General features: G+C 39.4%; 1 protein-coding gene across 1 annotated transcript in view; it reads right to left on the bottom strand.

Annotated features, from left to right (window-relative positions):
- The window catches only part of AHRR (aryl-hydrocarbon receptor repressor), a 66,619-nt gene that overhangs the window by 11,013 nt on the left and 30,326 nt on the right, over nt 1–25,280 (bottom strand). The window contains exons 3-4 of the mRNA XM_026842713.1: nt 17,296–17,396; nt 826–915 (exon numbers count right to left, since the gene is read on the bottom strand). Coding sequence (XP_026698514.1) covers nt 826–915; nt 17,296–17,396 — 191 coding nt within the window. The remainder of the gene's footprint in view (nt 1–825; nt 916–17,295; nt 17,397–25,280) is intronic.

The following is a 25,280-nucleotide window of genomic DNA, read 5'->3' on the forward strand; positions in this document are numbered from 1 at the left end:
TCTCTAATTTTCAGTACCCCAGGCAAATTAAGATATTAGCATACCAAAGTGAACCCAGGAGAGTGCTACCAAGACACATAAGAGGGCTGAAGCACATGACATATCAGGAGAGGTTAGAAGAACAGGGTTTGTTCAGCCTTCAGAAGAGAAAACTTCAGAGAGAACTAACTGCTGTCTACATCAACTGAATGAGCGGGTGTAGAGAAGACAAAGCCCGACTCTTCTCAGAAGAACGAAGTGGGAGAACACGAGTCCCAACACAGGAAACTGGGACTTAATATAAGCAAAAAAATTTACAGTCAGGGGGGTTAAATACTGGAACACATCTCCCAGAGAGGTCATAGAAACTCAAAGCTTGACTAGATGAGCCCTAGATCAACCTGCTCTAACTGGATCTGCTTTGAGCAGGAGGTTGGACTAGATGACCTCCAGAGGTCCTTTCCAACTACATGGTTCTGTTATTCTGTGACTTTACAATATATTTATTATACACAGGCAATCAGTCTAGAATAGCAGCACCTTATACTGAAATTGAAAGGAAAATTCTAGCTAAATCTTATTGTTATAATGCATCATGTTTCTGTTAACAAAAGCTTTACAAAAGGAACAACATTACAAGCAATTCATCTTCACCTGTCAGTTCACCAAAAAAATTATGAAATGGCATAGTAAAATAACTTCAGTAATAGTGTCTAATCAGCAGTAGAAAAGGATAAGGCAAAAAAACAGTGCTGTGTCTTAGAAAGCCAGTTAGCAGAAGTGACTACAAGAAAGTCATTATAATGACAGTGCCTAAGTATTCTAAATATTTGTTAATATATTTACCTGATGAAACCCTAGATAGTCCACAATCGTCGATGACGCATAAAATATCATTCCATCTGCACTCACCACCAATGCAAAACCGTTCAGTGACTAAAGAAGGGAAAATAAAAGAATTAAAAAGATAATCAGAAAGTAAAGAATAAAATGGGTATAAAATGTATAAATATCCTAGATATGAAAAAAACACTCTGCAAAATGTTGGTCATCAAATTTTTGCAGAAGGGCTTTTTTTCCTAATATGAAAAATTAATAACCATCTGAAACATGATTTTTCCTTTTTAAAAAATGTTAGGATAGCTAATTACAGTGTAGCTACCATATTACATTACTGTCTGATTATCTACTTTAAATTTTATTTTGTTATTATTTAATATAATTAAAAGTTTAATAGCAAATGTCAACGACTTTTTTCTTTTAATTTAAAGCATCACATTTTGTAATAATTGCTTTGAATTTCTGTGCATTGATACGTATAAATAATATAATCTCTGACAAGAAAATCAAATACACGTGCTGTTGTAGCTATGACTTTAAAACTGGACATGTATTTTGAAGTATGGCTATTTTCTTAAGCTTCTATAAAAATACATACATAGTGTAATTGCATAAATGCAACTAATATAAAAAGTAGGCAATAAATACTTCACTGATATAGACCAGTGTTTAGTCTAGAAAAAAGCTAAATTACTTCTCAGAGACTCAGTGATGCAAGGAAAGCAGCCAGAGAAATCAAAAAAAAAGAAAAGTAAGGATTAAATGAAATACATGATGCAAACATTAATATCCATCATGCTTCATGCAGACCGACTAAGATTGCCTCTCTTCCCTTGATAAATATTTGGTGACATAGCTTTACTCCAGCAGACTTGTATTCCAAGGTAGTTTAGATGATCCTTTCATGTGATAGTTTTGAGGTCTTTTGAGATTACAGTTCAAATAGCTGGTGCTGAAACACTGCTATATTATTATTATCCTTGCTTCACCTTTCTCTCAATTTACTGTTGTAGTGATGTGCCTACTAATCCTGGGTTAATCCTGAAGCACAATGAGGGCAGATTTTCAATTGCTCAGTAACCAGATATACTGACATATTTTTGTGAGCTTGGTTCTCTTTTCAGTTCCTAAATAAGGACCAGATTTTCAAGACTGCTTGAAGCCTGTTCCCACTGTGACAATGGTGGGCAGAATTTCAAGACTCCAGTGCACAATAGGCCGACCTCCTCAGAAGATTTGGCCCCGATCATAAATGTGGAACACCTTTAGAAAGATGGCCCAGTGGGACCATACATGGCCAGGGGCTCTGCACGTCAAAGAACCTGTGAAACAGTGACTGGAGAAACGTAGTGGAGAGAATGCAATGGCTCACCTACATTTGGAAAGAGCTGTAGCAGCAACTGATTCAATCAAGTCAATGCTAACCATGAGTCATCGCTAAGAATAGTTAAGGGCAAATAATGTTCAGCTCCAGGTCAGCTCAATAGATACAGATCCTTCCCAGAATATGCATTATCTCTGCCTAGTTGGGTTTGTGTTGAACATTAGTTATCCCTGTTGATTCTTCAAGCACAAGGAGTTGATGGACTGGTGCTATTTTCTGCTCTAAATAATGCCCAAATTCATCCCAGCACCTCACCAACCAGAAGAAAATCTGTCAAGATTTCTACATATTCACATCTGTGCCTTTCACTGCGCTGAGAGAAGCCTCCATAGATGGTATCTGTCATATCCATTTCCAATGTCAAGTGGAGACAAGAAAGCATTTTTGGCATCTTGTCTCTTTGGACTCATCTTCACAGCAATGAAACCATCAGTGATGTGATGTTAGGAATTTTATTACATTTTGAACATCTGGCAGACCTTTTAATTTGGACAGACTAAAAGTTTCCTCAGAGATAACTGTAGGACATTTAAGGGAGCTCCTTCATGTCTGTGGCTGTTACCATGCATGTTCCAAAAGACCTCAAGTCCTGCCCGTGCAGCAGAAATTAAGACCGTTAAAGAAATGTTCTTAACCTGTGCAAATTAATGCACCAAGCCCTATCTGGGAAGGCTTAAAAATTGACCACAAGATCTGAATATGATCAAAGAATCTCACACAGTATCATGCTGAACATCCTTAAAATGTGCCTTCCCTTGTCCTGCAGGCAAGCTGGAGTTTTTCAGCCCCTGTAGGAAATAGCTGGGGAGCAACTGCCTTTGCCAAGGACAGCTTTTATGGATCATGAAACAAATGGCCCTACTTGAAAATGAACCTTCTTCATCCAACATACTGGTACATATTCTTTAGGCCTACACACATACCCTAAGAGATCAGTCTTTAAAATGTTCCCCCACAGTGGGAGGCAGGCAGGTTTGTCTTTACACAAGTTTTTCTTTCACAGAGCCAGAGTCGGGCAGGACTAGGTGCTGCAGTTTGTAATAATGGGAAGGGGAAATGGGACCATGTGTATTTCTAAGGCTTCAGATCAGTGGAGTGGCAACTACATCTGTGAGGTTGGAGAAGGTATTAAGGAAGAGTGGGAGGGAGCAAAAGGGAAGAAGAACTGCGGGAAAAGTTCAAGGAGCCATGTGTTTAGGTTAAGCCAGAAATGAGTATGGATTTGAGGGAGGTTATGTAAATGAAGAGAATTGCAGACTTCCCCTGCTTTGTTTTTGTTTTGTTCTCAAAATGCTGATGTCCTCTCCTGAGTTAAGATCTCTTAACTAAGCATTGCCTGGATTTCATGACCCCAGATGCAAACATCAGATGCTCTGCCCTGCAGGCAGGAAAAGCAAAACCCACTTTGGTGCAACAACAACTTTTATGGAGCCACATGAAGCTATTGAGGATTAACATAAATTCCATGTGTCTAAACCTCATTTTAGCTGGGAAACCTGTTGCTTCAGCCACACTAAGAAGAGACAAGCTGGACATGGAGTAAAACTTCATAACCAGTGAGTCTTAGCCATGACTGCAATTTTTTCTGTTTTCTCAGTATTACCATAAAGTGCAGTTCAATGTGAAACCTGACATTGTAGCACAGAGGACTCTGAGTTGGGCTCAGGTTTATACTTTTCTTACCTACTTACAACAGCTGCGGAGAAGGAGGAGGGTGTTTGCTAGCACAGGTCTGGTACCCAGAAGTGGGTAACAGTGACTGCAAATTGGTAGGAAAACACCTCTTCTGACCTCTCAGTTAAATCTCTCAGGTATCATATACAACTCCATACTCCAGCCCTTTACAGTAACACTGTATAGAGGTTTGCCATGATTCTGGCCAGAATCCTAGTGATTTGTTAGACTGAGTGGAAGAGAAAGACAGCTTCAGTCCATGAGAACGAATGAAAACTATTCCCAGCTTTTTTGTTCTGAGTTACTGGGTCTCACATTAGGCAGGACATCAAAGTGAATGGTTCCGCTTATGTTTTTAAACATTCTCAGTTACTGAAATATAGTTCTCAGCGATAGCTTTCTCTCGTTTGTGGTGAATGGGAGACTGCACTGGTGTGCTGTGTCAGAACCACAGCAGCCATCTGCCTGGGTAATCGATAACCTGAGGGGAGGGAAAAGGGAAAGAGGAAGCGGACCAGCCTCATACCCATGCAGTCTGCGCTCCCTAATGTAAGCACATGTCTGCTCAAAACACAGAGGGGACAGCACAGAGAAGTAAAGGCAGCTCTTCTCATTTCATTTTATTCCATTCAGTAGAAGTAGTGGAAAGCCTAAAATAAGGCTCTTGGATTTAGAGGAGGAAATAACTGAACTTTGTAGCTCAATGTTGATGATATTTACTTTGTGTACAACTGGTGTGTTTCAAACGACAAAGTCCACTTGCATCCTACAACATTTTTTAGCAATTTTGCATATACTTACACATTCACAGAGGGATACATCCACACATAGACACACACACACACACACACACACACACACACAAAGACATTAGCATGAACATTAAAACTTTTGCAACAAAAAACAACTAACTTCAAATCTGCAAAAAATACATGGTTGTAAACTGCCATTTGGTAAACCATATGGATTCAATGACAGATGGAATTTCTAATCCAGGATAATTGCTGAAACATGTGAGACAGACTTAAGTATGTATTGTGAACATTTGTTTGTTTGTATTTGGCTTTTTAAAAACACTTACATGAGTTTTCTACATTGTACTTAAAAAATGAAATCATGGGGGTTTTTTCCCAAATGGGGGGAAAAAAAAAAAAAAAAAAAAAAGAGCTTGGCACCAGACAGAGGCCTGTGTTCTTTTGAAAAAACATGTACATCCAATTATGTACTCACGAAAAGCTGCACCTGCTACTGAAACACAAAACAATTAATCTGTCAGTTCAAAGAAAGTACGACATTATTCTGGTGCCCACAGTAGCTGTGAGATGAAAGTTATCAGTTCCTTCCATTAAGAAGTTTTTGAAACATTATTAGTTTGGGAATGAAGGCAAATATTTTGAGGAAGATAGGACTTCCTTTGGCAAGATCCTTTATATATCCTGATATTTTTTTCTGGTCCCACAGCAGAAAATCAGCCAGCACATACTTCAAAGATATTTTGGTCAAGGTCATGGCATAGTAAAAATACGGAGGGGGGAAAAAAAAAAAAAAAAAAAAAGAGAGAGAACAAGTTCCAATCCACATTTCTCTTATTACTCTTCCTTGAAATAAAGGAAAATTCACTACCATTAGGTCTCCAGAGACCATGTTACTATGGTTACTAAAGTACAACAGTCAAGGCCTGCAGCCATGCCTTGCTTTGAACAGATTTTCGAGTCACGCAACTTGGGTACTATATTTCCAGGGTCAGTTGGCTCACAGTTTATCTGGAACAGCTTCATTTAATAGTGGATCACTGGGTTTTTGCATCCTATGTGGGATGCAGCCGTTTTCTGGTGATTTAAATAAGTAGCTATTTAAAAACTCTGGAAATTATATACTCGTTCTTGTCATGAATATTAGGAGGAAAATGCAGACAGTTAATGTGTCTTCTGTCTTTAACTGTATTGTTTAGTGAATCAGTATTTCTTTCTGCTGATGTTTTTGGGACTCATAATTGCCCTTCTCAAAAATCCCTCTGCAATCCCTGAGGTTCTCTTCATAAACTGAAAAAAAAAAATGAAACTCTGACAGAACCCTGAAATAAAATCCCACATAAAAGACTATTGAGGAACACTGTATTTGATGACATAAGAATATGGCTTTTGCTCAACAAGTACAGCATCTCTTAGCCCTCCGGACTCTTATGTATTTCTCTGGTATCTACAAAGCATCTTCAAAAGGAATAGTTCTGTGAGTAAGCACTATTTCATGCAAAGGGGGAGTGACAGAATTGGTTTTAGCATCATGTTTTGATCAAAGGCTTGCGTGTACTGCTTAGTTTTCAGGCAAAAGAAACAAACCAGAAGATGAATTTCCATCATTTGAGCCAGTAATCCTACAGGCTGAAGCCTACAGCCATGGGTTTATATGGGAAGTCTTTTGGGAGGAAAGTGCTCGATCTGATTGATTGGTTTTCATAGGCAGCAAAAATGTTTCTTTTCAAATACAAAGAAATATGTACATATGATAATTATGCCTCTTTCACTCTTCTTGTCTTCCCAGATAAAACAAAGTTCATGTTCCTGCCTATCTCCTTGAGCTTGGATATCACTTCAGACTCCTTAAAGACAGTAGGGAAATTCAGCATCTAATGCTGCACTACTCATAGCAGGGCCTGGCAAAATTTTCAAAGCTCATTCACAATGCCAGAAAAATTTGGGCCCTGACCCTCCCATTTACTATTGGAGGCAACAGCTGTGCCCAGACGATTGTGAAGCATTCAACTGGTGAAATTTCTCATTATTCCATTTTTCGGTATGCCATCACTTCCACTGAGGAATTAGGGCAACTTTGGAGTTACTTGTTTATATACGTGTCTTCAGTCTAACAAGGGAGCTGGAACACTGTGGCTTGTCAAGAGGCAGCAGACAAAACTGGCCTCCTGGAAATCAGTTAGGAAAATGTAAGTCATTGGGTTCTGGTAATTGTGAGCTATAAACTTTCAAGAAAACATAGTAGTTCCCTGGAGGGTGAGACTGTAATGAGTGCACACATGTAAACGCATTTTAAACCATGGTGATGTTGGGGTTTATATGCTTGATATGTAATGAGTATTGGACAGAACCAAGAACAGTTTTGCCTTTAAAGTTGTTTTGATTGCATGATGTGAAAAAGTAAATGTAGTTTTTCCTTCTCTTATACTTTCCTTCCAAGCTAAGTTTTTGTAATAAAACTTGCTTGGTCTGTGTCAAATCCTTGTGGTAGGGCCTCTCTTCTTTACTTGTATGCTGAAATTCTGGGGTTTCAACCCCAAGCCCCAAATTAAGGTTGATGTATGGGTGATTCCCACAGCCCTTCACAAAGGGCGAGTGAGTTTACCTTTAAGCTTCCCTCCAGGGTGCAGCAGCCTTGCAGGGAGAGCCATTGGGTAAATGAGCCCCAGGTGTCTGCATTAAGTAAGCAAAGGTCAGGTGTCCCACTTAGGGATAAAAGCTGGGACCACTTGCAGGCAGGGGTAGTGTTTGTCTGTGAGGTGGATGCACTTTGCAGAGGTTCCTGTTGGGAAGGACCTCCTGCCTCCCTGGGACTGGGCTCCAGTCAGGTCTGGCCTTTGTAAATGCAGGCTGTGTAGAGATTCAGTATGTGGCTTCCTTGGTCTTATGTGTTTGTCTTGTTGACCTGGTTGTCTCACATCCCTTCTATGGGAGAATGCATTTCACCATTTATTCCACCCACTGTTGGTTGTATGGTGGTGTTGTTGGGGTCAGTGGGATTGATGTTGATTATGTATAATCTGACTGACTTGCTTGTACCCCCAGTGCTCACCCATGTACTGACCCTTTTGTATCAAATACAATTTGGTTATTGGTTCATCTTTATGCTGGCTGTGTCCTTTATGCTAGGCCTGATAATTGGTAAAACATATGCATGGTCTCCAATGAGCCTGGTGCCCCAAAACCAACCACTCTGCCCAAGATGGCAGTGAGAAACAAGAGCTGAAGCATCATTTGACATTGTATGTGCAGAAGGTTGATGTGATTCTTGCTAGAAAGTGATACATCCCAATTGAATCACATTGTTTTCACAAGTACTAAACACTGGAAATGACAATACAGAGTGGAGCAGTACTAATGACTAATAGCTTAAAGATGGGTTAGGGAGGACTTAGCTGCTGCAAAAGTTAATTCATGGGTGACACCAAACACCTCAGTACAGATTTATTACATGACATGTTTGTTTAGAATAAATCATTAACATCAACGAGGCTTTCTATTGATGGCAGTGTTTGGTGGATTTTTAATGTCTAATTGTAAAAAACCCATGCTTCTTTTCTTTGCCTTATCAAATAAGATTTCATACAGTAGGTGAGTATATGAATATTACCTTAGATAAATGGCCATTTTACAAATACTGGACACTATAGTAATCTAAAGAAGAATAGTATTCAAGTCATTAATTTTGAAGTTGTCAGAAAAAGTGCATTTTATTTTTTAACACATAGATATATGTATCATGATTACTGGATATGATAGTGAGTGTTTGTATGAATAACATAACATTTACCTTAGCAATTATCATGAAAGGATACTAAAGTATGACATAGTCTTTTATATCTTTTCATTTAGCCTCCTCATTAATCATGATGTTGAATTTAAAACTGTGCTCTACCAGTAATGGAACTCTACTGTCAATGCTCTTTCACAAATACTATGCCCCGGACTACACTTGGAAATGGAAACAAACTTTATATTGATTTATGCAGTTTCTCATTTCTCTTCCTCAAAAGCAGATGTTGTATTCACAGATGGAACCAAAGCTGGGGCAATATCATATCTTCAGTGCAAGTTCAGCCCTTCATTCTTTCTGAGTTCTGCAGCTGCTCTGAGCTTTTCAGTCTTCTCTTCAACAATTTCAATATAGAAAATGCAAGCCTGATTAATTCCATTTGAGAAGACTCAAAATGAAGCATTAATTGCTCACTACTCTGCACTTGTAATAACAAATTTAGTTAGGTAGCCTTTGCAATAACAAATGTAGTAAGATTACCCATTATCTTCCACAGAAATAACTTACTGAAAAGAGTCTCAAGTAATATTTATCCAACATGTTGGACAATTAGACATATGTAAGTACCAAATGTCTGGATTTTTTTTTTTCAGTGTTATTTACATGTAAGTGCATCAAGTCTTGAAGAGAAGAAACCGTCATAATATTCCATCCACAGCTGACTTTTGTTTGTACTAGCAAACTGTTAGCAAGCATGAATGGCAGACATCTCTTTCTGTAAGGAATCAAAACCTAAAAGAGACAATGTTGCAGCCTATATACTGTAAACAGAATGTGATGTCCTAATTTCAGAGCACTATTTTTCTGTGTATTTAGCACTATATATCACGTTTTCTAACACAGAACTATTTCAGGGGATGAAGAGAAGAGCAAAACAATCTGTACTTCACATTCTGTTCAAAAAAAATATATGCTAAACAAGCCTCTTTAAACACTTTTTCAGGTCAGTGGAGTTTTTAGTGTGTGGCATTCCTGAATTTGACTCTGGGAACTATCTTACTATGTGAGTTACCATCTTATGCATGTTTTGTATCCTTTAAGTGTCCTGCATAAAACACACCCTGTCCCACACTGGCAGCAGGGGTGACTTCTGCTGTGAATGTGTTATGCTGACCCAGAGAGGCAAACAATGCTTTATCTAATCTAGATATCAAATGAATGACAGTGGATCATCTGGAAAGAGCTAAGAATGGAAAGTTAGAGACAACTCCTCTAACCAGCAGAAACGACTCTAAATCTTAAACTGAGTTACAGACTAGATGAACCCTTCCACAAGGCCCTTCTGCAAGCCCCTGCTTTAGTTTGAGCAGACATTTCTTATTACTAAAAAAAAGCCCTGCCTCACTCCTTACTGGAGAATTTTGGGGGCACTGCAGTACTGTGAGGAGGGGGAAGGTGTAGAACACATGGGGGAAAATGCCTGCTGTTGGCCACCATCAGCTTGTGCAGCTAGGAATTTCTGGAAGAATATACAAAAACTATCTCATTTTTTCTATTCTACTCATACAATGTCAGGGACAGTTAAAACTGAAATGATGCTGATTTCTCTTGAAGCTCTTGGTTCAGGAACAGAACAATTTGTAGGGTGCCTATCTGTCCTCCTGTCTCCAAATCAATACTATAGCCTTGCTAACAGGAAACAGTACATTTAATTGTCAGCATCATGCTTTTTAGTAGCAGTTTTCTGTTCACATCCATCAAACAGCGTACTCTAGTTTTATTAACTGAGATAGGCAAGAAGTAAAATTGAAATGAACTCAGTATTTCTAGTAAAATATGTAAGTTTTTTCTTTTGAAACCTTCATAACCACAAAAGAAAATCACTTCAAATTTGCAAAAATTCCAAAGACCACATACAATCTTGCCTGGACCTGCTTCCTTGCTCATCACTTTGCCTTATCAAGAAGATAGCAAGGCTACAGCTCATTAGCTTTTCTGAGTTGAGAATGAGGAATATACTGGAAGCAAGTGTCAGCTGTAAATACTGATTAGGCTACTAATTTATAATTTTACTTCAACCAGTTGAAGGCCAGTTAAACAATATAAAACTGCCATTATCTATGGTAATAGGTATTATTTGAAGTGTATATCTATTTCTTTTGGGATTTTTTTTACACAATACATGACTTTGCCATCTTCAAAAACAGGACACTTCCTCAAAAGCAAATGTTCATGCAGAAATTTGTACGGAAGGGACAGTGTGTTATGATTGTCTTCATTATTTGAATGCAAGAATTCAAGTTCTAGTAGCAGAATAAATCCCAGTGAATCTCTACCACACGGTGCTCACATACAGATATTGAACCTATTGATTGGTGAGAATGGTTGCCAGGGATTAGCTCTGAAGTCAGAAAAAAAAACCTAACTGAGCTGAAGCAGGAGAATATGTTTTGTTGAGGAGGAAGTCACGTGGCTGCTGGACCATCTCCAGAGGCACAGAAATAGCCTGAGCAGAAACAGAGGAAGCGGCTGTGAAAAGTGAGCTCGGGTGGAGCTGGCTGTCATGAACAGTCTGGAGACAGCAACAGGAGCCTGAAATTCAGATTCACATCTGGTCTGTGCCCAAAGCTCATCGATTCTTTAACTTAAGGTTGCCAGTGGACAGCTGCTCTGTTCAACAGTACACCTAAAATTTCTTGGCTAGGCTTCCTTATATGACATCAGGTTTGCCTCTCCCTTGACAAATAGAAGCCAACTTATCTGATACCAGTGCAAACCAGAGAGGATGCTGTCTCTCCTTGCTGCACACCTGTGCTGGCTGCCTGCTCCCCCTGCTCTATCACATTAAACATAAGCTGCTTGTCCTGATTTTCCAATCTGCTCACAGCTTGCTCCCCTCCTAATTATAATCTGTCATTTCATGTTGGAGGAGCTAAGTACTAACTCTCATCAGTCCAACATGTTACCCTTACCCATATGCAGGATCTGAAAACAAACAATTAATGTTGTTTCCCATTTTGCTAAAAGGCTCCACGCAAGTCTCTGATTTTTTTCCTTCAAATCCCTCCTTAAAACTCTTGCAAAAGTCCTGGCAAAGGTCAAGCTGTTCATAGACTATGAGTATTGGCAATCGTGGTTACCATTTTGTTCATTATTTCCACATGCTGTGTTACCCATTGAAATGCATTTTTCACCACTTGTCTTGTATTTAGTCTGCTAATCTGAAGGGAGGATATCACATCTTTTTGTTTTGCTCTGCCCCCCTGTCAAGCTGGAGGGTGCCACCAGCTGTATTTCAGAAACCTCAGCCTGTGACAGCATCATGATCGTTACAGTCCTAACAGGGGCACTAAGGACTGGCAGAGAGAGCAAATGGTATTTAAAAAAAAAAAAAAAAAAAAAAAAGAATAAAGGAATAAGCGAGAACATTAGTTATTTGTTTAAAGGGCAACAGAAAGGATATTTTTTGCACAAAGTTGTGGCCATGCCAAATTTCAAGTCTGGATTTTAGAAATATGCCTATTTGCAGAGAAAAAAAGGAACCAGGGCCTCTGAAATGTTCCTTTGTGTTTTGCCTGTGCCTGGCAAGAAGAAAGTGAATGTACGCATATGATAAAATGGCAAGTTTCTCCTGACCCCATTTATGGCTTTTTTTTCTCATGGATAAATTCTCTGTAAGTCATCCCAAGTGACTAATGTCAGCTTAAATCATGTCATTTGAATTACTGGGAGAAGGTTCATGTTTGAAAACAAAGGAAAGCAAAAGGGTTGTTTGGGTAACTTTTAAAAGTTGTATTAACTGGAAAAGAAAATGCACTGAGACGATGAACTTTTTATGAGAACTTCCTATTTTGATGGCCTCATTTTAAACCAGTAGATTAAAAGGTGAAGCACTGTATCATCATGTAACAGGGTTTACTTCAGAAGAACTGTGCTAAGAGAGTCAGCACCGTTGGAAGCTAAAAAGGAATTCAACACCAGAATAAATCAAAAAGTCTCTCTCTCCCAATATTTGATTTCTGAATTCTATGCCTTGATCATAGCCCTGTGTAACAACCATGCACTCTTGTCTGAATCCAATTTTTCTTTTCAAGTTAAAATTAAAAAATAACAGGAAGAATAAAATCTCTTGCTCTCAGACTGAAATTCAAACTGCAGTACCTTTTTCAAGAGCAGTTTTATCAAGTACTGATTACATAAATCAGTTTGGAAGGAGGAAGTGGAATTACACCAATGAGTTTAAAAAAATTACAGGAAACCAAGTGGGAAAAGGGTTTCCTATGTTATTTCCTTATGCAGAGTGAAGAACAGCACCAATAGGATGTTTTCTAATGTATCATTTTCCAACTCCCTTGGAATGAAACTTGAACTCTAGTTCAAGCTGTTAGTAGAGGCCACCTGGAAATACCTTTCAGTGCACATACACCTCTCTGTTCAGAGTAACTCCCAGAAAGCTTATTATTTGCAGCCACTTTTAAGGTAACAACATAATGTTAAATAATATGCTTCAAAATTGCATTGTATCAAGTCCTGAATCCTTTACTTAGATAAATGTCTGACTTTTTGGTTTTGAATAAGAAGACTTGGGCTCTATTTGGTGTTAATGCTAATGAAAAAAAAACTTCAGTGATTTCAGTGGGAACTACCAAGAAAGAACCAAAATTTCCTGTTCACAGTAGTGCCCAAACTTGTGATATGGAATTAAGAAATAATATGTAAAGATTTGTCTGTGTGATAAAGTGCCTATACCCAATTATGCTATCGCTTTGCACCAACAGTCGATTCCAAGCACAAATGCTGCCTGTTCGGTAGCTAGATACCTGAATTGCCTCACTAGTCATATTACTTACAACTCAAATGAGTAAAATTCATCTGCTAAATGGTAGAACAAAAGCATGCCTACAAAACCTGGAAGCTCAGTTTGAAAAATCCAACTTTAGATGATTAAGTATTTAATGTAATAAAGCTAAGATTATTGATACAGAATTATAAGGGCCACACCACCAAAATTAACTTCCACTGTTTTTCTCCCCTTCTGAAGACAGACATGATTTTGAAGAAGTTTGTTGTTTGTTTTTTTTTTTTTTAAATAAAACCCCATATGTCTGTGATTTCAAGATATTTTTTAAGATGCCAGGCATCTGACAGTCTTTGTCTAAAAATTTAAATAAGTAAGCCTGTCCAGATCCCTTTGTAGAGCCTTGCTACCCTCAAGCAGATCAACACTCCCACCCAACTTGGTGTTGTCTGTAAAATTACTGAGGCTGCACTCTATACCCTCATCCAGATCATTGATAAAGATATTAAACAGCATGTACAGTGTCACTGAATAAAAAATACCAGGATAGTATCTTCATCTACAGTGCAGACATAAAGAAAAATATGAGACAAAACCACAGAAATGTGATTCTTGTGCCCTGAAGCCTTAAGAGTAGAGGACTCATGGAAATCTGTCTGTGAACTGGGCAAGAGAATGGCTTGGAACATCCTGAAAACAACGTGGACCATCCCTGAAAGATTGTGAGCTGCTGGTGAGCACAGAAATGACAAAACAGACCAGGTCTGGCCTTTATCAGTATTCATCAGTGAGGTGGAGCATGACAGAACCAGGCAGTCTTACTCCATTAGTATCTGTCTGGGAGCTGCCTGGATCATCCAGATTTCTTTTAAATTTTGTGATATTTTGGATATAAACCACTATTTTTACACCTGAAAAGAATTATGTCCAGCACATCTGGAGACAGAGATACCATAAATCCTATGCTGCAGCCTACAACAGTGAAATACAAGACCAACAGACATAACAAAGAAGGAAAGAAAGCTCATCAAGACATCTCCTTCAGCAGCAAGAGATGAGACAGAAAGCTGAACATCAGTAATTCTTCCATAATGAGCAGAAAAACTGCAGGAGCAACTATGACGTGGTCAATAAAGTCCAAGTGACAGTTTTAGCAGGGTGCTGCTTAGTATATGGGTGATGATCACGCTAGAAGTGTCAGTGGTGATGACGGGGCCACTGTCTGGCTGCATGTCATTGAGGAATCAAGTTCAGATAGGGCCTCCCTCTCTGCAATAAACATTTAATTCTTCTGACAGGATAGTATATAACACATGAAAATTACATATGCATCTGGGATGAAGAATTACCTGCGCAACAGTATAGACTCTGAGTCTGGACTTGAGACTGTGAGTGCAGTTTAGCTGGGAGGAAGACTTGGAGGTGGCAAACAGCCATGAGATGATTATTGCAATCAAAGCTATTGCCTAGATACCCACCAGTGATTCATTTTTATTTTTCCAAGTCATCATTTTATTGTGTTTCTCCACCCCATCACCCCATAAATTCTATCTGGATTTATTGACCGCCAATACAATTTATTTTCCCACTTTTCTGGTTATGGGTTTGGCCCAGTGTGCCTTAAGTATTCAGTAACAGGCTTCAGAAACTGAATGTGGCCCTTTTCTGCCAGAGGGCATGTGGCACAAGGGTTGCAATACCACCTGTCTTGGAAAATATTTTGAAAGTGCAAATTTAAAAATCAAACAGTTGAAGTCTGAAGTTTCCAAGGAGAGCAAAACTTGCAAGAATGGGGTATACTCAAAAAGACTGTTAATAAAATTGGACTTTCATTCTTAGAGCTCTGTCTGTCTTCCCTCCAAAGGGAAACAAAGATGGCAAGAAAAGACTTTCTTATCCAGAAGAAGTGATCTTAAAACACTGGAAGAAATTATTTATTTAGATACCTGCTGTGCTCCGCTAAAAAGTCTTTGATAAACTGGTATCATTGTTTATTCTCTTATTGCTGATGAAAGCTATTTGATTATAGCTGTAAAAAATCTCTATAAAATCTTAAATAAAAACCACATGTTGTGGCAGAGGCCTTTAGAAATAAAAAACATTTTAAACATACTTTGTAGACAGCCTAATTCCATTGTTTTCTTCCAAGCTGAAAGGGGACGTACTGCATTGTTCCAAGACTTGAGAGTCACAGATACATTATTTACCAGTAATTAGGGTTCTTGTTATTCCATATTTCTATCTATACATAGAGCACAGTGATCATAACCACTAGGAAAAAAAAAAAAAAAAAAAGCAATTATCCCTGGTTTTCCATTAACATTGCACTCAGGGACAGTATTATTCACACATATTTTGGCGATTCAGATTATTCTGGTTTGTATTATATAAAGCATCTAGGAGAGGTTGCACGGTGCAGGGGAGCGTCACAAGAAGGAAAGTGGCTTTTGACAGCTGAAAAATATATTTTGAGACCCAATAAAGTGGCCAGATTCACAAATACGTATACAAAGCACAGCAACCACCAGCAAGACTGTTTGCTTCTCCTTGGAAGGAATCACAAATGTGACTAGCCAAAACTCCACAGTCCCTAATAACCAACATGGCAAATTTTGTTGAACAGAACCCCCCCCACTTTTCTTCACATGCCATGACCACTGGATGAGCATCCAAGCCAAACTCAGACCCCAGGAAATATTTCTGGTAAGACCTAAGGAAAATTCACCCTCTTATTCTAGATCAGACAGGCCCATAAATGAAGCCCAGTGGATATATTCATATTAACATGCATTTAATCATCCAGTTAATGATCCACATTAAGTATAATCCAGGATAAAATATCTCCCGTATATTCAAAATGAAGGTGACTCCTATATACCCTGTAGTAAGCCGACCATTAGCATATTCAGTAATATTAGTCTCTTGTAACCTACCTGAAATTATGTATCAGTGTTCTTCCTGTATGCTTGTAGCAGTAGGGCTACTGTTTGAAGATCCTTAATAATTATAACTTGTGGGCATGTAATACACACCCACAAAACATAGACTAAATATAGGAGAGCCTCATTAAAAATTAAAAGCTCATCATATTTATCATTTGCTGTACGCCTGTACTCCCTATTCATTGAGAATGGAAATGATTGCAAGTAATACCTGATGGCCAAACATCGCATTCTGGCCCTAGCACTGCCTAATCAGATTCCTATGCGTTACTTGCTTTGAAATACAAAATTTAAATCTTCTAAAGTATTAAGAGGAAGGAAACCAGGGTGCCAGTTTCCATTCTATAGACATGAACAACTTATGATATTGGATCCCATGATAAAATGTCTTTTTTTCTTTAATAGTTGCAGTGCTTATTTGCTAGAAGCTACTATTTAACTTACATTTACATGTATCTCAGAGCTGTCATTAAAACACAATTTTTATACTATGAATATTATCCTATCCAAAACAACTACACATATGTAGTCTTAATCACATAGGAATTTCCAAGGACCTCAGTGTATAAAAGGCATTATTACATCATGTGTTTGAAATGCAGATGTATCTGGGATGGACCGCTGTGCTCTAGCTGGTTCAGTAGTTTACAGCAGTATTAGTTCTTCCTCCAGATTAATGGATCCAGCTCTTAGTAACAGTATGGCCCCTTTATGCTGCTCTGCCAATATAAAGTCATCCTAAAGGGGATAAAAATACGTGGAGGGAATAAGTTCTGCACACACAGCTTGCCTCAGAGCACAGAATTGAGGGAGTGGGATAAATTAAAATATCCCAGAATAATCTCATCTCAGATCAGAAACCAGGCAAGGTCCTGTTGGCACCCTCAAAATATGGGCCAAGTAAAAGAACTTCTGCTATCAGTCCAAGTGAAAAAGAACTGTGAACTGGCCCACTGGAGTTCACTGGCAATTCTGAGGATGTAAGGGTGCAAGGTACAACTGCCCAAACGGAGACTGACTGGGACTACCACAACTGCCAGTTTTGCTCTTGCAAGAAGCACTCACAAGTGTGATTCTTGAATGACTCACACCAAGACTAACCATTTGTTCAAAGCTGCCACAAAACATTAGCCCGAATACACCATCAAACTGAATAAATTAAAGCCAGAAAAGACAGAATTCTTCTCACTCACTTCTAGTAGAAGTCCACCTTCTTGTACGGCAGTCTTGTTAGATACGTTATCTTCTTTTACTGTTTGGCCAACTTGCTTCTTAAAGTGCTTTTCTTGAATGGCTGTTGGAAAGAGTTATCAATTTAGAAATCATAATGATTAGGGCCACTAGACTAGAATTCTTATTTAGGCACAACATCCATTGATTTAATTGGAAGTTACTGTCTTTGTGGTCTGTCTTAGTTACTGATAACTTTCTTTTGCTGTGAGGGAGATAGATACATATTTGGCAGTCCAGATGTTTTTTATATGAAATATCTATCACATTTTTTTATTGGACATGTTTTTTCCATTACTATACTCTACATAAAGCAACAACAAAAACCCACAGGAAAGAAACAGAAGAAAGTTAGCAAGTTGCTTTGTTTATAAAAATATGTATTATGACAATATAAAGAAATGCCTATATAGCTCAGAAGACAAGGGACTGAAATAAGTTTCTTATTTTCATTGCTGACCTTCTTGGCATCAGATTATTTTCAGTCTCACTTTATTCACTTCTACGACTGTGAGCCTGATTCTCAGATTCAAGGGAATGTTCTTAAACTGTTTCATTTTTTAAACAGAGGCTTAAAGTTTGTTTTTAGCAGGTCATTTACTACATGTAATTCATTAAAATCTCTCACTATAGATTAAAACTACATCTATTTTTCCTAATAATAATTAAAACCTTCATGGGAGACAAAACTGGTGAGTGCTCTTCCCAGACATAGGTTATAATTGCTTGATCTGAAATATCTTAGAATACTCAGATTAGAGTCTTCATATCAATACATCCCACAGAAAAATCCCTGAAATACAATCCCATTTCTGGGGATAATGAAAGAATTTCTGAGAAGGCTGACATCACTTAATACATTGGGATTCTGCATCATCTAAGGAGTATGACCCAAACTTGTCTTTATCATTGGTTCAGCAAAAATTAAGGAGTCAGCTTCACTCTTACGGCCCCATCCCAGAGATGGGTGATACAAATATCCCTGCAGCAAGCAGACGTTCAGTTTTTTCTCTGCCTTTCCAAAATGAGAGAGAAGAGCATACCAGTGAGATTAGCTGGGACATTTGATACACATTGTTCCTTCCAGCTCGAGGAGAGCTGGAGCAACCACAGCCAGAGATGGTTAATAATAATAATAATAATTAAAAAAAAAAAAAAAGGGGGGGGTTGAGATGGACACGAATAGTTTATACCAAATCAGAATAAGAAGAGGAGACAGCCAGCAAGCCTCTAATGCTACTGAGCTTGTTGCTAAAAGCCATGACAATGGGATTTAAATTTTTTGTAAGATACCAAATTAAGAAAAAAGTCTACATTTTTAAATATCTTGAATAATATTTGTTGCAAATGACCGAGGATATGATTTAAAGTGATCTAAACTCTTTGGAGTAATTTCCTTTCCAAAGGACTGTGCAAGAGCCCCTTAGCAATTTAACAGTCTAGTGAGGGACTGTTGCAAGATACATCAGCATTTTACAACAGATAATAGCAACGCAGTACCACGCTGACATTTGTGATGTTTTTTAGCTTACATTGTAAATATTTGCCGCCAGTGATAATGTCGGTCATTACCCCAAAGCAATCATCTCAAATGTATAATTAGATGTAATAAAACTGTCCCCTGGGCATGGGAAAACACATCAGGAAAATCCCAAGCTGCCTAAAACAGATCCCTACCCACATTTTCCAGCCAAAACAATTCTGTGATTTCAGACTTGTAAGCTAGGCTGCTATGAACAGGATATAGAGTCTTCAATCTGCATTTTCATTTTGGTATAGCTTTTGAACTAATTGGAAAAGGTTGCACTTTTTTCCCCCCTGATCAGCCAAGCCTTCTGCTACGCCTATCCATAAGAACAGACATATGGACACTTGTGAGAATAGTTTTTAAAAGCCCAGCCCCTATTCCAATAGCCTTTTCCAGAGTCTCCCCCCTCAGCAAATATGCTTTTGTAATTACTGACATGGTGGTTTTCAGTCTTTGTGCAGGTTAAAGGACAGACAGGGAGGGGTGAGAGGAAATTAAGGTTTATTTTTTTGATGCTTTCTTTTGGCATCATGAAAATTCCACCAGTTCAAACTTCATCGTTAGTGGAAACTATTCTTTTACCCGGCTGAGCGGGCCAGAGCTCCCTGACTGTTTGTTAGCCTTCAGGCTCACACAAACACAGCAGCAGAAGCAGAAGAAGATGTTTGTTCCGCAGCTTGTCTGGCTACTATAAATTCCATCTCCAAATGGAAAGTATTTTAATGTTATTTTGCCGGCTAGAGTTACCCGTATGTTAGGCCACACACATCCGTTTCATAACATACCCTACTCACTGGCCTGTATGCAAGGAGAGCCACTGCACCATCAAAGACGAATGACACCCTTCATGGCAAGAAGCGAGAGCTCTTCAGAGACAGGGATGTTTGTTCCTCGCACCTGGGGCAGCAGAGCTGTCGCTCACTGCTCACTCTTGTTCTGCCTCCCTGAGCTGGAAATGCTTGATTAATTCGCCCAGGGCTTGGGTGATCCTGCAGTGACAGCTCAGAAGAGGTACTGCTACTGGTACTACTGCCTGTCACCTGGAGAAAGCAGATAAAGAAAGGCAGAAAACCACATAGACCCCCAAAATGAATGAGGAGGAAAAGCAAGACATGACAGGGTGAGAATGGAAAATTGCAAGGTGTTATCTGACTAGGCAGAAAAATCGGGAAAAGAAAACAGAGCAGCCTAACAATATCCCTGTCACCACCAAGAATTGAGAGGGAGAACTGAAGGAAAGTAAGTATTGGTGTGATGGGTGGCTTGTTAGCAAAGGCTCTGATGTCAAGGCAGCTGTGATTAGGCTTAGACATTACATAAAATGGTGGCCCTCTGGAGCAACGGTGAAGCCTACAGTGATGAAAACAAATGAAAGATTGGAGACTGCAGGAGTACTGTCTCTAGTAGGCATGGAAGAGCAAACTCTGGAAAGATAAAAAATAACAAATAGCAGAGGATGAGTCAGTGACCTGAGGGAAAAACTGGCTGCAGGTGTTCCCATATATCAAGAATGGGGCATGAAAAAAAACTTATATTGCAAGCAAGCTGATGAATGTTGCTGACTGTAAAAAAAAATGGAAAGTTTTATGGAGCCTTGGACTGCTTTCTATGGGAGAGGCAACTCCAGACTAGATTGTCAGCAATTCAGCATAGAGCGCTCACCTACTAGGTTCAAAACTGGCAAACTGAAGCGATGGGTAGAAGGAACATCAGAGACTTTTTTCTGAGCACAATTTATCTAGCCTGTGCTTCCAGAACACAAAATAAAACAGAAGATGGAGCTGTTCTGCCAAAGAAGATGAATGAGCATATTGATACCATAGGGTGATAAATACAAGATACACATGTACCAGGACTGACAGTTTTGCAAGGTCATGCGATCTGGTAAGCATGGTGCAGTCCCAGGAAACATTAAAAGACCACGACTTTGGAAATGCTGGGTCCTACAGAAGGACTGCACTGTGGAAGCATACAGGGCAGGGGGGAAGAGGGCTAGGAGGAGGAAGAGAAGGGAGAGAAAATGAAGAAAAAAGCCCTGAAGGAAAGGTCAGAGATCTGACGACATTGTTCCAATTTCTGATCTGAAAGGGGTAGAAGAAGTGGAAACCAAAAAATAATGTACTGTTAGAATTGACAGTTAATTAATGAAGAAAATAAAATCCACAAAAGGGAGCATAAGTTTGGCTGAAGGAGTATGAGACTGTCTCAGACAGTGCTGCTGAGCCTTTCACAGCTGCACTGTCTCTCCTCAGAACACTGTAAAAACCTGAGACCTCTTCTGAGCCTCCAGTCCTGATATGAGCATCGCTATCTGCATTTGCAAACCCCTTGGCTTGAAAACCAAATCTGGAATATTGTAAAGAAGAGAAAAGCTGCCTGACACTTTAAAGTCTATAGAAGCACTATGAAACCAGCCATTCCCTTCCCCCCAGAAATAACGGAACATTTATTCATTGCAGAATACTCTTTATTTCAGAGGAATGGAAATTTCAGGACTCTCATAAAACTGTACTTTTTAAACCCATGGGATTACATTCTCCAGAGTGCTTCTGTACCTCTTCTTGCATGAGCACAACCTTTTTTCTTCAAAAAATAATTAGCAAAATTACATGCCAAGCTAAACTCTGTAACAAATGCATGATCAAACAGTACCCACAGTTGCCCCAGGGGCCTTGAACTGCTAAGGCTACCTGCATCAAGCAACAGCACAAGTGAGAAATGAGCAGTGAAGGGATGCTGTTTGTTATCTGAACACTTTGCCTGGGTTCATCTGAGGTATGAGAAGGGGAAAATACTGTCTTCTTCAGCCTTGGTATGATGCAGGCATATCAGTTTCATGCCTTTCTATGAGGAGTACCTGTGAGACCATTTCTGTCCTGTGATCCCCAGGGGATAAATTGTTTCTTAAAATAGGCAGATGAAAATACCTGAATCTAGCTTGCAGGTTCAGAGAGACTGCTTTATGCATACAAGTCTTACTTTTGGTAACTGTTACTTGAAAGGAAGTGAAAACAGGGTCTCTCTTCCTGGATCTTCTAGCTGCAGGAAGAATCAGCTATGCGTGTTACCCTGAATGCTAAGAAAACAAAACAAAACTAGGAAAAACGGTATGAGAAATTCTGCTTAACAAACCTACAACCATGAATTGAAATGGTCTGTTTCCTCTTGCTGCATTACAGACAACACTGAGTGACAATAAGGACAGGGCTCGTTAGATGCACAGTGAAATTAAACAGTGTACAACATAAAGGATGGTTATCATACGTTGTCAAACAATATGGAAAGGGATGTTTGCACTCTGAAATGCCACAACATACAGGTTGCACAAACACTTGGGGAAAGAAATCGGCACCAAAATGCACCCTCTGACTAAAAGATTTATGGTGCTCAGTCCTGTTGTGGAGGCTACCAGAACACCAGATGAAATTATGCTAGCAATAATGCAAAGTTTTTCTTCCCAACTTAGCGGTTTTCTCAGTCTGCTTCTTCTTAAGAGATGCTTTGAAATCTGACTGCCCTTTGAAGTTTCTCGAGTACAGTATGACATTTATTTAAGGTACAAACTGAACTGTTTGCTTTCCAGATCCCGTCCCCTCTTTCTTTCAGAACCTCTTTTCCTCCTTCACAGCGAGCCTCATCAATTTTTCCCCGTGTGCAAGAGGGGCATCAAAGAGGTGCCACCGCTCGGCATCCCCGCAGCCCTTGCACGGGCTGGTGGGGCCACTTCGCCTCCCTGAGACCCCAGCCTGCGCACCCCCAGTCCTGAGGAGCCCTTTTGAAGGGGAGGCGAGGGGGAGGAGAAGTCCCTGCTGCGGAGGAGGCAGACTGCTGACTAACCCCAGCCCCGCTGTCACGCAACCCTCGCCGCCTGTCAATCTCCCGGCGGCTCTGACAGGGGCCTGGCGCCCGTTCAAACCCTTGCGTGCGAGCAGACGAGCCGCATTACCCTATGAAGTATTTCATAATAACAACAGCTGTTAAATATTGATGACTCCTGGCAAGCGCTGAATGCTTTTTGAGAAGGTTAAGCCTTCATGTAATGGAACCTAATTCCTCATTATATACTGTATCAGATATCTGGAAGTTGCCTAAAAAAAGCAAAGGGGCTTAAAGGAAAGGATCAGAAAATAACTCTCGTGCAGCAGGGAGAGAGGAGAAAACCCACAGTCTGAGAGGTGAAGAGTGTTTCCGTGAAGCCAAATCCTTTTGCAAAGAGTGAAAAATGCTGCCAGAGCAATCATCAAAATGGTTGGTTTTGCTGTATTCCACTGGAAGGTTTTGTGTTTTCAGAAATTACTGCAGATGAGATAAACTTTCTAAAACAGCGATCCAGCTGCCACCGCTGTCTATGTGTGTAAGAGTACACATGGAAATTACTTCTATAGAAAAACAGAAAAGAGGGAGAAAGCTCTCATTCCTATAGTTTTTCTACATCAGCCCTGACAGATCTGGCTCATTAGAAGATTTAGTGGTGATTGGACAAGATATTAGGGATGAGATCTCAGTGAGGGTTCCCAGCAGGCGAGAAAGGGAGAAGGGCGAGCCTCTTGCCATGGGCAAGTCCTGATACGCTGTCCTCCAGTTCCCAGAATAAATTCCCCCGCTTCCTCATGCTGCCCTCTAAAATCCATCAGTCTTATCTTCTCTTGACCTAACTGTTGAGCAAGGTTGTGTCAGGAAGTGAATTAGTTCAGGGTAGAAGGTTATGCTGGACCGACTGAGTCTTTGGGATGGAGCTGGAGCTGGAGTGATTCCAGGGCAGGCAGTACTGGGGAGTCCAGCAAAAAAGGCAGCATCAGAGTCAGGGTGCAGCTGACAGAGAAGAAACACAAACCAAGGAGTTCTTGGGGTGGTGACAAAATTGGGGTGTTTGGTTGGGGTTTTTTTGCATATGCAAAAGAGGTCTGTGTGCCTTTAGGGAATACAATTTATTTAGATGAGGCAAACTGAGAAGCTGAAAACAATTACCTGCTCATGTTCAGTAGCGCTGCGGTTCAAGGAGTTCTGTGAGGCTTTAGGAAAGTATCTTACCTGTGGGGAAACCAGGCCTATTGTTGAGCTGGGATAGGGAATCATGGAAACTTAGGAAGCTGTAGGTTGGAAGTGACCTTTGAAGGTCATATCTGGTCTACTCCACCCTGATAGAAACAGACCTAACTTCAGTTAGACAGGTTGCATGTGGTTTTTGTTGAGTATCCCCAGTAATGGGCATTTTGCATTCCCTCCATGAAATCTTTCATTGTTTAACTACAAACAGGATTAATTTTGTAAGGTAAGAGCTGCTTATGGATTTAGGTGAATATCTGTTAGGGTAAGTTCTGGACAGAACTTTCTGTTTCCACAAATCTTGGTCTGTAAAATATGTGGAATAATTTAAGAAATGCTGAGAATGGTTAAGTGGCTGTCATGAAAAGTGTGTTGATATGGAGAATGTGTGCATTAAGTTATTAGCTATTCTTAAAATGCTTTTTGATAGTTTATTCTATCAGTATCTGACACAACGGGCTCACAAGAAATCACACCTATATGTCATGTTGTCTGCAATCTCTTTTATCCCATCATTTCTGAGGGATCACAGATCCAAAGAAATGTGCCTCCATGTGAAACTGAATTGTGTGCTAACTATACAAGCAAAGGACTCACATTTTGTCTCTGCAGTTTACTGTTGCAACCTTACTCTCTTCACATGACTCAACAGATGATCTCCCCAACAGACAACCCCATATTGAGCAAACAAGCTATTTTAGAGATCTATTTGCACCACTGTGAGTAAATATTTGAGTTATTAGTTGGTCTAGTAGACTAGATTGACTATATGACTGCCAAAAACATGCAGTCCTCCTGAATTATCTCAAGATACAAGACTTATCCCAAGTAATTGTCTTCCATTTCATCTTCATAATTTCATTTGATTACCTACTACTTTAAAAATGATGATTTGATGATGGGAACATATTGATTTATAGGTTCAGTTCTAGGGCCTTAATTTTATCCCTGTATTATTCCATTCTTAGTTTAATTAAATTGCAATACATTAGCTTGCCTGACTGCGTATTTGCTTGCAGACCCTTTTGGAAAAATCCATAAAAGGTAAATCCAAACAGGTTATTCTGTCAAACCAAAATGGATCTCAAGCCTGAGTTATCAGCAACCTTGAGTAAGAAATCTGCAAAACACCTTCAAATCAATACCCACATCCCTCATAAAAATTAAGTTGATTCCAAGAAATTCCTTGCCCCTTAAGTCATGAGGTTGTAAATTACATGTCCATTAATCAGAACCAAGATCTACAGCATAAATTTGGTGTAGAAAAAAAAAAAAATTAAGAGAACTATTCCATATTTAGAAAACTTGCTTAATGTTGGTTAGTTCCAGAGCTAAGGACCTCAGAATGTATAATCAATGTTGGTTTATGTTTGT

The sequence above is a fragment of the Athene cunicularia genome, assembly GCF_003259725.1.
Source record: "Athene cunicularia isolate RWA chromosome 2 unlocalized genomic scaffold, athCun1 chr2_part1, whole genome shotgun sequence".
Classification (NCBI taxonomy): Eukaryota; Metazoa; Chordata; class Aves; order Strigiformes; family Strigidae; genus Athene; species Athene cunicularia.